Source organism: Cebus imitator, unplaced genomic scaffold (assembly GCF_001604975.1).
Source record: "Cebus imitator isolate Cc_AM_T3 unplaced genomic scaffold, Cebus_imitator-1.0 Scaffold98, whole genome shotgun sequence".
Classification (NCBI taxonomy): Eukaryota; Metazoa; Chordata; class Mammalia; order Primates; family Cebidae; genus Cebus; species Cebus imitator.
Window position 1 is genome coordinate 3,828,920 of NW_016107413.1, and position 15,646 is coordinate 3,844,565.

At 34.0% G+C, this 15,646-nt stretch overlaps 1 protein-coding gene across 6 annotated transcripts in view; it reads right to left on the minus strand.

Annotated features, from left to right (window-relative positions):
• Positions 1 to 15,646, minus strand: part of CFAP69 (cilia and flagella associated protein 69) — a 64,888-nt gene that overhangs the window by 23,832 nt on the left and 25,410 nt on the right. For all 6 annotated transcript variants that reach the window (XM_017536446.2, XM_037741323.1, XM_037741324.1 and 3 more), the window contains 6 exons: positions 13,058 to 13,207; positions 12,775 to 12,952; positions 10,763 to 10,886; positions 7,932 to 7,980; positions 7,716 to 7,837; positions 5,080 to 5,296 (listed from right to left, as the gene is read on the minus strand). In XM_017536446.2, the coding sequence (XP_017391935.1) occupies positions 5,080 to 5,296; positions 7,716 to 7,837; positions 7,932 to 7,980; positions 10,763 to 10,886; positions 12,775 to 12,952; positions 13,058 to 13,207 (840 nt within the window). The remainder of the gene's footprint in view (positions 1 to 5,079; positions 5,297 to 7,715; positions 7,838 to 7,931; positions 7,981 to 10,762; positions 10,887 to 12,774; positions 12,953 to 13,057; positions 13,208 to 15,646) is intronic.

Below are 15,646 nucleotides of genomic sequence, written 5' to 3' on the forward strand. Positions count from 1 at the left end.
AAACAAAAACATTTCAAATAAACAAAACAATATATCAAATATCTTATACATTTATCAAAAGTTTAAACAAATGTTAAAATTTTGTCATATTTGCTTTAGTTTTTTTAGAGAAGTAAAATATTACTCCTTTTCCCTCCTTCTATTCTCAGAATATGTTTTAGAATTTTACTGAAATGTATCATATGTGTATCTTTTGCAACTTGCTTCTATTTATTACTCAAGATTATGTTTGCTTTAAAATTATTCATATTGTCACAAGTAGATATAGATTATTCATTTTAATTGCTTTCAGCATTCATTTTTAATAAATGAATTATAGTTTATCCATTCACTAGTATAAACTGTTACAATAAACATTCTGGTTCATGTCCTCTTCTATCCATTAAGAAGAGTTTTTCCATGTGACTAGAATTATATAGGATATATCCACATTGAATTTTACTAAAGGTGCTAAATTGTTTCCCAAGGTATTTATATAGATACTATGTATAAGATGAATTAATTTTTCTTTTCTAAGAGACAGGATCTTGCTCTGTTGCCCAGGCTAGATTGCAGTGATGCAATTATGGCTCACTGTAGCCTCAATCTCCTGGGCTCAAGTGATACTCCCACCTCAGCCTCCCAAGAAGCTAGGTCTACAGGTATGTGCCACTATGACCAGCTTTTTTTTTTTTTTTTTTTAATTTTAAGAAATGGGGTCTTGCCATGTTGCCCAGGATGGTTTTGAACTTCTGGCCTCAAGTGTTCCTCCTGCCTTGACCTCTCAAAGTGTTGGGATTACAGTTGTGAGCTACTGTACTTGGTCTTGATTTTCTCTGAAATCTGTTAAATTTGAAGTGATAGTTCACTGTTATGTTAATTTGCATTTATTTGATTACCAATGGGATTGAGAGTTTTTAATTTTTTTTTTTGAAAAATTTTTTTTGAAAATTCTCTGTGATATAGCAGTCCCTGTCTTTGCATACTTCTCTACTGAGTTGTTTTCTTGTTGATATGTAGGAGTTCTTTATAAACCTGGATTTTAATCCATTATCAGTCACAGGGGTAGTAAATGTCTTCTCTCAATTTGTAGATTAGTATTTCACTTAGATTTTGTCATACAGACATTTGTACATTTTATAGTACTTAAATACATCAATTTTTTCTTGTACCTTAAACTTACGAGTCTTTCAAGAAACGTTTTCCTATCCTGATATCTAGCATAAAGATATTTTCCCATGTTTTCTTCTAACAGTTTCAACTGTATGACTTTTCAAATTTACATCAATTTATTAACTTTGCAACTGATTTTAAAAAAAACAAAGTGAAAAGATCTAATTCTTATTTTTTCACATGGAAGACCAACTGCCCCAACACCATCCTTCTCTCACTGATTGGCAATATCATCTTTCATAATGCTAACCTTCCATGTACTCCATGCCGTTGACTGTCCATGACCCAGTACCACATAACTTTAATTACAATAGCATTATGGTAGGTCTTGATAAGTATCAAGGCAAATCCTCCCTTCTTTATGCTATGCTTTCATTAAAAGCTACTTTTAGAAGTAGCTTTATGTTTCCAGTTTTAAAAAAAGTTGAAAATACTGTTCTGAGTATTGCATGTTGGTTAAAATTGTGGGTTCTATTATAGAACCTGGGTTAAATCTTTGCTTTGCCACTTGTGGCCAAGAATAAGTTATTTAACTTCTTAGACTGAGTTCTACCCATCTGATAAACAGGGATAATAATAATACCTATACCTCTTAGGTTTGTTGAGAGGCCTAAGTGACTTAATACTTGGAAGGTGTATAAGGCCGACCAGATAGTAGGTTCTGAATAACTATTAGTTATCAGTTCTCTTCTTATTAGATAGCATTTCCCCTTTTGCCTTAAAGTCTTCTACAAACATAAATGATATAAAGGATAGACTGAAGAACTGCTTTATTTAGTGAAAAATAATTTTATAAGACTAAATTTAGTAGCTCAGCATTTGGAAACTAGAGAATAAAAAGGTTATCATTTTTTCCTCCTTCATGCATAAATGGGTGATTGATCTAATGAAAATGCATTGTAGAAAATTATTTCCAGAGCAAAATTACTAACAGAAAAGAAGCAATATCTTCCTTATAAAACTTTTAAAAAATGAATGTATTTCTTTTTTCTTTCTAAGAACTTAAATAAAATACAAACAAACTGGGGCTCTACTAATTTGGTAGACCACATTGGAGTCATTACTTCTGGCTAGATATCTAGATTTTTATTATTATTATTATTTTACTTTAAGTTCTGGGGTACATGTGCAGATTGTGCAGAATTGTTACATAGGTATACACATGCCATGGTGGTTTGGTGCCTCCAACCCCCTGTCATCTAAACCTATTAGGTATTTCTCCTTATGTTATCCCTCCCCAATACTCCCACCCTCTGCTATCCTGCCCCTAGTCTCCCCACCCCCCAACAGGCTCTGGTGTGTGATGTTCCCCTCCCTGTGTCCATGTATTCTCATTGTTCAACACCCACTTATGAGTGAGAATATGCGGTGTTTGGTTTTCTGTTCTTGTGTCAGTTTGCTGAGAATGATGGTTTCCAGCTTTGTCCATGTCCCTGCAAAGGACATGAACTCATGCTTTTATATGGCTGCATAGTATTCCATGATGTATATGTGCCACATTTTCTTTATCCAGTCTATTATTGATAGGCATTTTGGTTGGTTCCAAGTCTTTGCTATTATAAACAGTGCCACAAAACATACGTGTGCATGTGTCTTTATAATAGAATGATTTATAATCCTTTGGGTATATACTCAGTAATGGGATTGCTGGGTCAAATGGTATTTCTATTTCTAAATCCTTGAGGAATTGCCACACTGTCTTCCACAATGGTTGAACTGATTTACACTCCTAACAACAGTGTGAAAGTGTTCCTATTTCTCCACATCCTCTCTAGCATCTGTTGTCTCCTGATTTTTTAATGATCGTCATTCTAACTGGCATGAGATGGTATCTCAATGTGGTTTTGATTTGCATTTCTCTAATGACCAGTGATGATGAGCATTTTTTTCGTTTGTTGGTTGCATAAATGTCTTCTTTTGAAAAGTGTCTGTTCATATCCTTTGCCCACTCTTTGATGGGGTTGTTTTTTTCTTGTAAATTTGTTTACATTCTTTGTACATTCTGGATATTAGTCCTTTGTCAGATGGGTAGATTGCAAAATCTTTTTCCCATTGTTGGTTGCCAGTTCACTCTAATGATGGCTACTTTTGCTGCGCTGGAACTCTTAAGTTTAATTAGATCCCATTTGCCTATTTTGGCTTTTGTCATTGCTTTTGGTGTTTTAGTCATGAAGTCCTTGCCTATGTCCTGAATGGTTTTGCCTAGGTTTCTTCTAGGGTTTTTATGGTGTTAGGGCTTATGTTTAGACCTTTAATCCATCTGGAGTTAATTTTTGTATAAGGTGTAAGGAAGGGATCCAGTTTCAGCTTTCTGCATATGGCTAGTCAATTTTACCAACGCCATTTATTAAATAAGGAATCCTTTCCCCAGTGTTTGTTTTTGTCAGGTTTGTCAAAGATCAGATAGTTGTAGATGTTTGCCATTACTTCTGAGGCCTCTGTTCTGTTCCATTGGTCTATACCTCTGTTTTGGTACCAGTACCATGCTGTTTGATTACTGTTGCCTTTAGTATAGTTTGAAGACAGGTAGCGTGATGCCTCCAGCTTTGTTCTTTTTGCTTAGAATTATCTTGGCTATGTGGGCTCTCTTTTGGTTCCATATGAAATTTAAGGTGGTTTTTTCCAGTTCTGTGAAGAAGGTCATTGGTAGCTTGATGGGGATAGCATTGAATCTATAAATTACTTTGGGCAGTATGGCCATTTTCACAATATTGATTCTTCCTAACCATAAGCATGGAATGTTTTTCCATCTGTTTGTGTCCTCTCTTATTTCCTTGAGCAGTGGTTTGTAGTTCTCCTTGAAGAGGGACTTCACAAACCCACAGCCAAGATTATACTGAATGGGCAAAAACTTGAAGCATTCCCTTTGAAATATGGCACAAGACAAGGATGCCCTCTCTCACCACTCCTATTCAACACAGTATTGGAAGATCAGGCAAGAAAAAGAAATAAAGTGTATTCAATTAGGAAAAGAAGAAGTCAAATTGTCTCTATTTACAGACGACATGATTGTATATTTAAAAGACTCCATCGTCTCAGCCCAAAATCTCAAGCTGATAAGCAACTTTGGCAAAGTCTCAGATTACAAAATCAATGTGCAAAAATCACAAGCATTCCTATACACGTATAACAGGCAAACAGACAGCCAAATCATGAGCAAACTCCCATTCACAATTGCTACAAAGAGAATAAAATACATAGAGATCTAGATTTTAAGCTCCATGGAGAAAAGGATGTTTATTTGTTTTAAGCCTAAATGTATTTTCAGTAGTGAAACAGTATCTAGTACCCATTAGGCAGTCATAAATATTTGTTGAATGAATGCATTATAATATTGCTAGGCTAGGCAGTATTGTAATTGATTTCAGGCTCACACCTGTAATCCCAACACTGTGAGTGGCCAAGGCAGGCAGATAGCTTCAGCCCAGTGGTTTAAGGCTAGACTGGGCAACATGGCAAAACCCTCTCTACAAAAAATACAAAAATTAGCTAGGCATGGTGGCATGCACCTGTAGTCCCGGTCACTGGGAAGGCTGAGGTGGGAGGATCACTAGAGCCCAAGAGGTTGAGGCTGTAGTGAGCCATGAGCATACCACTGCACTCTAGCCTGGGTGACAGGGTGAGATCCTGTCTCAACTAACAAACAAACAAAGCAAATAAAATATTTCCAGGAGTTTAGATAGATCTAAAAATACAAAATTTTAAATTACATGTATGATTTCTTTAAGTGTGCATCAACTCTGACATTTACTAATGTCTGACTTTAAATAAAATCTGTATTTTTCTTAAAACAACAAGAAGTCAGGTCTACATGTTTTTACTTCTTGTAACTTTAATTAACTTCATTGTTATTTCTAAGCATATATTGAGCATCCAGTTGAAATTTGAAGATGAGAATTTTGACAGGAATCTTGAAGGGCCACTCACCTTCACTCTCACACCATTCTAGAAATGCAAGGACTTGAGCATTTCCCTGGCATGACATGTATTCTTCTATTAATAAAGGAGCCACTGAAGACAAAGTGGCAATTGCATGCAGTTGTAATTCTTCATACTGTGCTGCAGACCAGTTAATTGTTTTTTGTTTCTGAGGCTTCTTAACATAGGTAAACAAAGCCAAAATAACTTTGCCCTCAATTAATAGCTATGAGAAAGAACAAAGGATGCTTTGTTAGAAACATGGCTAAAACTACTTTATTTTATCTAAGGCAATTAAATTAAAAAATTACATTTTGATGTTTTATTGATGACTATTTCAAAATACTTCCTTTATAAAATAACCCCGACTTATGATAGGTACCAAAAAAAAAAACCAGAAAAATTTAATACCAGTTGGTTATGATTCTCTTTTCTGAGGACTGTTATGCTCTGATAATAATATAAAATATGTGTTATTTTTTTGTCTTTGGTGCTCATATATGTACTTTAGTTACTGCTTATGATAAAACCATAGGAGTAGAATATTTGGGGGCAAATGCTGATATTTCTTTCCTCACTCTGTTTTTAAAAAGGAAATGTATCACAGATTCAGTTGTGTACCATAAAAAATAATTTTGTTTGACGTAATGACTACAGTGAATATTTAAACACATGCAACATAAACATTCTACCAAATAAATGTCAGTTAGGTCACAAGCCACGTTTAATTATATGCCTAGTATTTTTAAATTTTATTGACTCCATCATTTTAATAAAAATGAGATAAAATGCACAGCTATTATGACAACAGAATTAGTATAGTTGATTCTGATTGATGCATATTTATGATTCACAAGAGAAGAAAACATCATATGCTATATTATATTTAATTTTCTTTTAATTTGGCTTTATTCTAAAAAGACTTTCCCAAAAACAATTTTTCTAATTCCCTACTAGTCCATGTGAAAATAATGCAAGATCTAGAGTTGAGAAAACAGGAATAACTACTAGTTCTAACATTGTTGTTAGAATTAGGTATATAATGTTTCAAAAATACCCTGTGTTGCAAATGATAGTATACAAATTCATTATCATTACTAGTAATATTACTGGAACACAAATTATATGACACATAAAAATGGGTGATTTCGCTGCTCACAAAGTATTTTAAGAAGCTCACCATAATCTGTGCTACTTGACTCTGTTGTTTATAAAATGTTATTTAATCAATTAAAATTGATTTATAAACTGTAGTGTAAATTTCATTATCTTTATAGCTCTAATTTTAATATTTATATAATACTCTATTAGAATAATAAATCATAATTTATGGAATAATTTTCCAAATGATTTTCCATTTGCATTTTGGAAAATACATTTAGGTTCTACACAGTATGTGTTTTTTTGGTCACAAATGATAAAGATATAACTGTAAAGATAATTTTTCTTTTCCTGAGCATTTGAAAATATATATATTCCTCAAAGTTGCATTACTAAGAAAAAGCTGAGCTCAGTTAAATCCTCATAATAATCTTGAGGTAGGCGTTATCCCCACGTTGAAGTTGAGCTATCTGGGATTTAGAGAAATCAAATAACCCATTAAACACCACATAGCCACAAAGTGGCAGCACTGGGATTCTGTCTGACTAAAGCCTTTACTGCTAGACTATCCCATCTTTATATTTTTGGTAGTGATGTTGATAGACTGAATTCCTACTTCGTTTTCATGGTAATCCTTGGAGCTTGGTAGAGTTTTAGGACTAAAAGGAAATTTCACTTAATGCGGTAACTAAACTAACAGTATTGTTAAAAATACATTTACTATCACTTTATAGTTTATAAAGCCTTCATCTCAACTTCACAGTAGACCTGTGAGCAGAGCTGAAGCATTGTAATCTTTTCTTTACAGAAAGAGGAACTGAACCACAGATAGATAAGGTAATTTTGCTAAGGCCACATAGCTAGTAGGTGATAAGCCAGAAGTGAAATTCAGTTCCAGTGTTCTTCATATTACATCATGTTGTTATGCAGAAAACAACATATTAAAAAACAGATTCATAGAAAGTCAAAGTAATTAAAGACATTAGGTTTGTGTGATGAAAAAGCAGGTTCAATTTTCATTTTTCCATGTTGGCTTGTTAATTATGCATGCTATGTATTTTAGATGTATAGTTAAATAAACTGTGTGTCTCTGTAAAAAAAAAAAAAAAAAAAAAAAAAAAAAAAAAAAAAAAAGAAAAAGCAGGTTCATAAGAGTTTAAGATTGGCGTCACAGAGGTTAATAATTTTTTCCAGCATTAAATCAGTCCTTGTTACTGTGGTCAGAAACAGACTATTAAGCTGGATATGCCTATGTGGAGCTTCTTTCGTTTTATGCTCCTTAATTCAAGAGATCTAAATGTATTATTAAATCTCCTAGGTTCTACTATTTTTCTTTGGTTTATATGGTTTAAATTTAGGTACTTAAATTTACTAACAGATAAGCAAAGAAAAATTTTAAAAGCTAAAATTCAGGCCAGTAAGAGTTTACTACCTTTTATGGTAAATATATGAATTGATAAAATATTTACATTCAGGACTTTAAAAAAGTTATACTACAAAGTGAGATAATTTTTATTAATTTTTCTGCCTTGGTTACTCTTTACCTGTATAGTAGGTAAATCTTTACATAGGATCACAATTATGTTGAACAGTAATTTCTTCAACTCAAAATCTTCATAGGAATTAGAAAGCTTAAGTCCTTTTACCAAAATATTTTGACTTTTAACTGTGAGGGAAAAAAAAACATAAAATGACAGCTTAAATGTTGTATAAGATTCATCAAGATATTCATAAGAAGTTTAAAGTTTTATGTTTTTTACCTTCATTAAAGGTGGCAAACAGTATCAAATCCTTAGCAAAGCCACATTCCTAATATAAATACATAAAACAAGAATAAAGATGAATGTATAAGATGAAAGTTAAGATGCAGATGCTCATATTTACTATTTAAGTACATTTATCAAATTTTCCTATTGTCATTCATTTGAATTCATAAAGCATGAATAGCAATAAAAGGTGAAGCAAAAAGTAAAAACATATAGCCAAATAAGCTTATTTAACATTAAATAACCCAGATTTATTTAATTTTAAATTTCTGTAGGTTTTAAGAAATACTTTATATTATTCTATGAATAGTCTGTTTAAAATTTGTTAAGGATCCAAAATATATTAGGTCTTTATAGTTACTTCTGTAATTCATTATCTATACTTCAAATGACACAGTAAGGGAAGAAAATCCAGTTATTCTTAACAGCTTTTCTTCTTAAACACCTCCACTTCTACCCCAACCATTCTTGTTACATCAAATGTTTGGTCAAGAGATAATAAAGTAGTTCCTATTTAGCATGAAAAGCCCTGAGGAATCACCAGAGTTGCAAACATTTTAGCATGTCAGCATTCCTGTCAGAGATATCCTAGTTGGACTTTGCATATTAGGGACAGTTTACAGGGGCAAACCCTAGACTTACGAGCTTGTAGTTTTATATTCCTGGTACTTTAGGATCTATATGATTTCTTCAGATGGTGAACATATTATTCACTTCAACTTAGATTCGTGAAATTCATCTGAATGTTTTCAAGGACACTAATGAGAAATTACCAACTGATCAGGGACTTCTAGAGAAACATAAAGGTGCACCTATGTTTGGAGAAATATAAAGGTTCACCTATGTTGCAGTTTTAACTAGAATACCATGTAGTACTGTTTCCCTATTTGCACAGTATGAATTCCATAACTCTTATGTTGGGACTACTTTTTGTCCACTGTTAGTGGGCTGAGGTCTTCCCAGCCAGTTCTTTGTAGCACAACTATAACTTACATGCCTGACGTGTGAATACTTTTGACAAGGACCTCTATTACACAATTTCAATCATTCAGTGATTTTTACATTATAAAATATGTGAAGGCTCAGCTTCTGGTACAGATGAGTAGTAGCTCCAAGAGAAATTCTCCTGCTAGTGACAAATACAACTATCTTGTAACCAAGAGTAAGCAGACACTGGAAGTATGTTAGAATTTTGTAGAAGGTAATGGCATTTACCCATTTGAAATGAGTTTCCCATTTGAAAAAGGCTTTTGGCCTGAGAGCAGGCCATATTCTATACCTTGTGGGAATGTTAAAACTCAGAGTAATCCTGTGATCTTAGTGGCCTGAAGCCAGAGGACAGAGGCAACCACATCCACTGGAAAGTGAAGAGAAAGGAGAGAGCCAGAGAGAGGAATGCCAAAGTCTGTGTACAAACTCTTCCCAAATATCTGGCTGATGTCTGAACCACACAAGTGCAGAGAATACTCAAGCATCCCAGGCAATAACTGAATTGAGATTTGGGCCGCCACACCCAAAAGGGATGAGTACTGCCAAGTTAAATGTATAGTCATTAAAAAAAAAAAGAATACTCTTCAGGAGAGTACACCAGAATCTATAGTAAAGATGATCATAATAAATAGAAAGATAAGAACTCTCAGAAGTGACACTATCAAAAGGAACCAAAATAAACTCTAAAACTGAAAAATATATCTGAAGCAAAAATATACTGGATGGGATTAACAGCAGAATGGAGATGACAGAAATAAAAAGAGTCAGTGAATTCAAATGTATAGACTAATACAGATTATCCAATCTGAAGAATGGAGAGAAAAATGATTGAAAAGTGAGCAGAGTCTCACAAACCGGTGGGACAATATCAAAAAGTAGAACATAAAAGTAATCAGAGCCGGGTGCGGTGGCCCACACCTATAATCCCAGCACTTTGGAGGCTGAGGTGGGTGGGTCACAAGGTCAGGAGTTCAACACCAGCCTGGCCAACATAATGAAACCCTGTCTCTACTTAAAAAAATAATAATAATTCCAGAAGAAGCAGGGAGAGAGACTAGGTCTGAAAAAATATTTGAAGAAATAATGGCCAAGAGTTCTCCAAATCTTATTAAAGACTTAAATTTATATATCCAAGAAGCTCCATGAAATCTAAACAGAACAAATACAAATCTCATCTTAGCACATCATTTCAAAACTGCTAAAAACCATAGAGTGAAAATCTTGAAAACAGTGAGAGAAAAAAATGATATACATAGGGGAACAATGATTTGAAATAATGAATGCTTCTCATCAGAGTCCAGGGTGCTCACCATTACACCATGGAACCTCACACTGAATACTTCTCATCAGAAACAATAGACTCCAGAAGATAGTAGAATTTTATCTTTGAAATGCTAAACAAAAATTGTTTTCAGCCTAGAGTTTTATATTCAATGAGCATAGATTTTAAGGATTAAGATGAATTAAATATATTTTCAGATAAAAGAAAACCAAGATAATTTGTTGCCAGCAGCCAGCAGATTTGCCCCACAAGAAATTGTAAAGAAAGTTCTTCCAGTGAAAGAAAATGATGCCAGATGGAAACTTGAATCATCAGGGGGGAAAGAAAAGCATCCTAAGTGAAAACACGTGTATAAATCATACAATATGAAAAAGATTCCAAATTTCCAAAGGATTGCAAAGAAGAATTGGCAGAGTGATAAGCACACTGGTGACCACCGTAATATTACAGCATAACTTAGCATTACAACAAAATACACAAATATTACAACATAATATAGGACTTCACCTGCACCCACCACTTCCACAATTAATGTAATTTGATTCATACTTACAATCATTGGTGCCTCAGGATTTTGAGCTATAATTGTAGTGATCACTAATATGTCATTTCTAAGCTGACGGTCATAATGACTAAAACCTCTCATAAACAGATTTTTAAATACTTCCTTCAAAGCCCTAGAAAGTAAAATCATATTTTTAAAACTATATAGTTATGCACTAAATGTTTACATCCCTCCAAAATTCATATATTGAAATCCTAACCCTCAATGTGATGGTTTTAGGAGGTGAGGCCTTAGTGTGCTAATGAGCCCTCATGAATGGAATTAGTGCCCTTATAAAAGGGACTCCAGAAAGCTCTCTCGCTCTCTTTCCTCCATGTAAGGTAAGAGAAGTCAGCAGTATGCAACCCAGAAGAGCACCCTCATCAGAACCCGACCATGCTGGCACTCTGATCTCAGACTTCTAGCATCCCAAACTATGAAAAATAACTTTCTGCTGTTTATAAACCACCCAATTTATGGTACTTTGTTATAGCAGCCCAAACTAAAACACACACTTTTATGGAAATACTACCTAAATGTTATGAACAAAATCTCCCTTTTTATATTATTCATTTGAACATATTTCTAACCTTTTCTACAGTTCCAAATCTGCCTCTAATTCTCTGTGTACCAGATAAGAATACACTAAACCAGTCTATTATACATGGTAGTCAAAGCGACAGTTCTATAATCCATTCAATCATGTCATTTTCCTTTGTAAAATCATTTAAAGACTACTCTTTGTTCTTAGAATAAAGTACTGCCTCCTTAACAAGGCTTATTAGGCCTTTCATGTTGTGGTCCCTGATAACATTGTTAGCATTATCTCTCACCATGGTAGCCTATTCCTCTGCTCTCATCACATTGAATTTTAGTTTTCTGATTTTGCTAATTAACTCTGAATTAGGTTCCCTTTGTAATAATATTAGATATTTCTTGCTTTGCTTCCTGGGACCTACTTGCCCTTTTTTATAATAACAGTATCCTTATCTTTTATGTAGTCATTTATTTCTTCCTGACTTTTGCTTCTGTGAGGCTGTCTTCAGCTGCCTTTTCACCAAAGTGTTCTTTCTTTTGGCGTTAACAAATCACCGTGGACTGGGCATTTGACCAGTATTAGACCATTCAGGGCCAAATAGGACTCAATTCAAAGACTTTTCTCTGAGCCTTCAGGATTGCAAGCTTGATTTGAGGTTGAGATAATGTGATCCTAGGCTTCTTAAGTCTTACTACATAGGCTTGGGTGTGAAGCCAACACCATGGAAGACAATGTAGAGAGATGAGGGACCAAGTTTTAATAACTGCAGATCCCTGAATAAAGCTGCACATGAAGCCAGTTTTATTTTTGACTTTGTAGGTAAATGAGGCATAAATTTCCTATATTGCTTTGGTCAGTTGGGTTTTTAGTCACTTGCAAACAAAAATGCGCTGACTGACCTTCTTCTGAAGAACATGTAGCATCTTACAATGATCTCTTTTATAACATTTAGTATGTTCTCATTTAGTTGTCTGTTTACCTGTCCATCCCTTCTAGCACAATGTAATTCCATGAAAGCAGGAACAATATCTGTATTGTTTTCAGTTGTATTTCTATGGCTTAATACTGAAGCTGGCATACAGCAGATAATTACTTGCTGAATAAGTGAAGAAGCCACCTGAAGGCTTACTCACATTTTGTTGCTAATGCTTACTGCAATATCTGGAAGATAGTAAGCACTCAATAATAGATTCACTGCATAAATAAATGAAATAGTTCTTCTGAAGTCTAATTTTACTTTGTGTATATACCAAGGTATAACTTAGTGTTAAGAAGCTACTTCAAGAGACTTCCATATAGAAAAGTGTGGCCTGTTATTGTGCAGATTCATTTATACCATGGCACAAAAAAAGATGTCCTGAAACATAGCCACTACATGAAACTAAAACGTAATTGAACATGGATTCAAACAAAGATGTTAGCTATGTCACTGGCTATCATTTTAAGATTTAAAGAACATTCCTATCTAACCATATACACTTACAGCAAACATTCCAAGTTACTAAGCTGTTGTAGGATTTCTTCTTTTGAAGATTTTTCCAACAAGTTCCAAAGTATTTCTGATGAACGAAATAAAAGCTGTCCAGAGGGATCTGGGTCATTGAGGTGAGCACAGATTCCACTGGCTGCTTGTGCTTTCATCATTATACTACAATTAACTTCTGAAAATAAATTTTAAAAATTATTTGTGCTTTACAGTATTGACATTGTTAGATGGAAACAAAAGTAGTTGACAATGAAGCATTTAAACTTAATAATATACAAACCAGAAGTTGAGAGATGCTGCAGAGCTTTAAGTACCCATAGTTTCTCAACAAGTTGGTTTTCAAGCAAGGTCATTGCCTGAACCATTGTTTTTGCTAATCCTCCAACTTCTGCCATTTGAATCTTGTATGATGAACTTGCTTGCTGGTAACCTAACAACAGTTAGTTAATAAATACGTATAGTTATCTCAAAGAATGATCATTAAGACAAAATAATGAATATTATTAAGCAACAGCAAGAACAACTTTTTTTAAGTATATAGAATTTAAGAATTGTGTGGCATAGGAATGGGCTACATTTTTTCTGTAAAGGGCCAGACAATAAGAATTTTAAGCTTTTCAGGTTGCAAGGTTTCTTGTCAACTGCTCAACTCTGTAGCACATTGTAGAAAGAAAACAGCAATAAATAGTACAAATATAAGTGGGCATGGCTGTGTTCTAACAAAACTTTGTTTTCAGTGGGCCTAGTTTGACCTGGGACCCAGGGTTTGCTGCTCCCTGGGGTAGCATTTAAAATAGGACCAGGAATTTTGGAAACACATCTTAAAATCTAAAAAAGGACAATATATACTGTCAGTAGATACTTTTTATAATGGAAAATGATTTGATTACAAATACTGAATGTTTTCACTAGTCAATTTCACTATTTGGGTCCTATGTATTACTTCAGTACTTTCGAGGGACAACAATTATGTAGTTTCAGCAATAAAATAAGAGGTGAAAATGTAATGCTACTCTGATAATTGGGAATGAATGTAATGGTATTTTAGGGAAGTTTGATTCTTGGTGATATGTCTTATAAAAATTCCTCTGTTTTAGCACCTGTGAGACATACTACCTCACCTTTTGATGCAGGTATACAGGTTTTACCTAACTACATTCTACTAGGAGGATTAAATAAACACCAAAGGGTACTCATTTAACTGAAATGAGGCTTTATTTTTTCTCTTAGTGATCTTAGTTATCGAACTCCCTGACTGATTTTTGAGTTCAACTAGATTCCTTAACTTTGCCCTAGTTCTGAAGTATCTGTTAGTTTGTCTTATCTTTGTAAATATGATCTCTGGCTGTGGACATGGCCCTGTCTAATGCTGTGATGAGCTCTCTATGATATGCTCCAGCTACTCACTGCATGAATTTTAAAAAACATTTAAAAAGTACAAAAAGGAAATTGCCTATATTTTCATCACTGAGAGATAACATTAACATTTTCGTATATTTCTTGTGATATTTTAATGTATTATACAATTTTAACAACATACTACTATACAGAATTTTATATTCTATACTCACTAAAACTTTTTATTGTTAGCTTTTCCCCATGCTATGAAATGTTTTCTAAAATCATGATTTTTATTTGCATATCTATCATATGGATGGACCAAAATATACTTTATACTTACTGTATCTTTTTCTATTGCAGGTACATTTTAATAGAAGAAGATAATACTATTAAAGCTCATGGACTTAATTCCTGTCTCCAGGGCTATTTCTCTTTCAACTGCTGTACCGAGGACTTTCAGCTGTGGTCCTAGATGTCTGGCCACAGCCATCACTTGAAACCAACTGTGTGATAGTGAGAGCGCTGACTCCTAATTTTCAGAGCCTGACCAAATCAACCTCACTTCTTTGTGTCATAATACTTCTCTGTCTTAAGTCCTACACCACCTGTCTCCCTTTCTTTAATGGGCATCTGTATTTTGCCAAGGTTAATCTAAGCTTGTGCTCTTAATTCGATCTTCTTGTGCTTTCTTTGAGAATTTTGCCTTCCCATTTCTTTCTTACCAGCTTCTGGCTCCTTTGCCTACAAATGTCATTTCTTCCTATCCTAAAAATAAAACCCAAATAACCTTACTCTGACTTTGCACTAGCTGAGCTGTTCTCCATCTTCTTTTTCTTCACCATCTGATCTTAAGATATGTCTGCATTCATGAACTGCCACGACTCTCTCACTCTTAAATCCAGTGCCTCTACTATCACAATCCTCTTATTCTTTAATCCTGCATTTCCCCTGATCACTTTATATGAATAGATCTGTCAAAGATTAACTACAACTTTTCAGATGTCACATTAACTTGTCCTTTTAACTCTTCACTTACAGATGCCTCTGTAGCATTTGACACTGAGACACCTTCCTCCTCCTTTATCAAACATTTCATTCATTGGCACACAAGACATGGCTATCTTTAGGTTTTCTTCCTCCTCCTTGAACGTCCCTTCGCTGCCAATTTCTTTTAATCATTTTTTCCAAACCTCAACATGGACACTCTCCATGATGTTGTTCTTGATGCCTTGCTGCTTATATGTTTTATCTCTTGGCAAACTCAACCATTCTGGTGTCTTCAATTTTCAGCTCTAACAGATGGATTCCGAACCTGTATCTCTGGTCCCTATTGCTTTTAGTATACAATATCTTTTTCTACCAAAACACTTCAACCCATCTATCTCATCAGTAGTTCAAAGTGGACATTCAATAATCTCTTTATTCATTTCTCTAGTTTAGAAGTCTTTCCTTCTTTTTGTTTTACTTTTTGAATTCTGTTTTTCATGAATTTCTTCTTTTAATTGTCTTTTTTTTTTTTTTTTTTTTT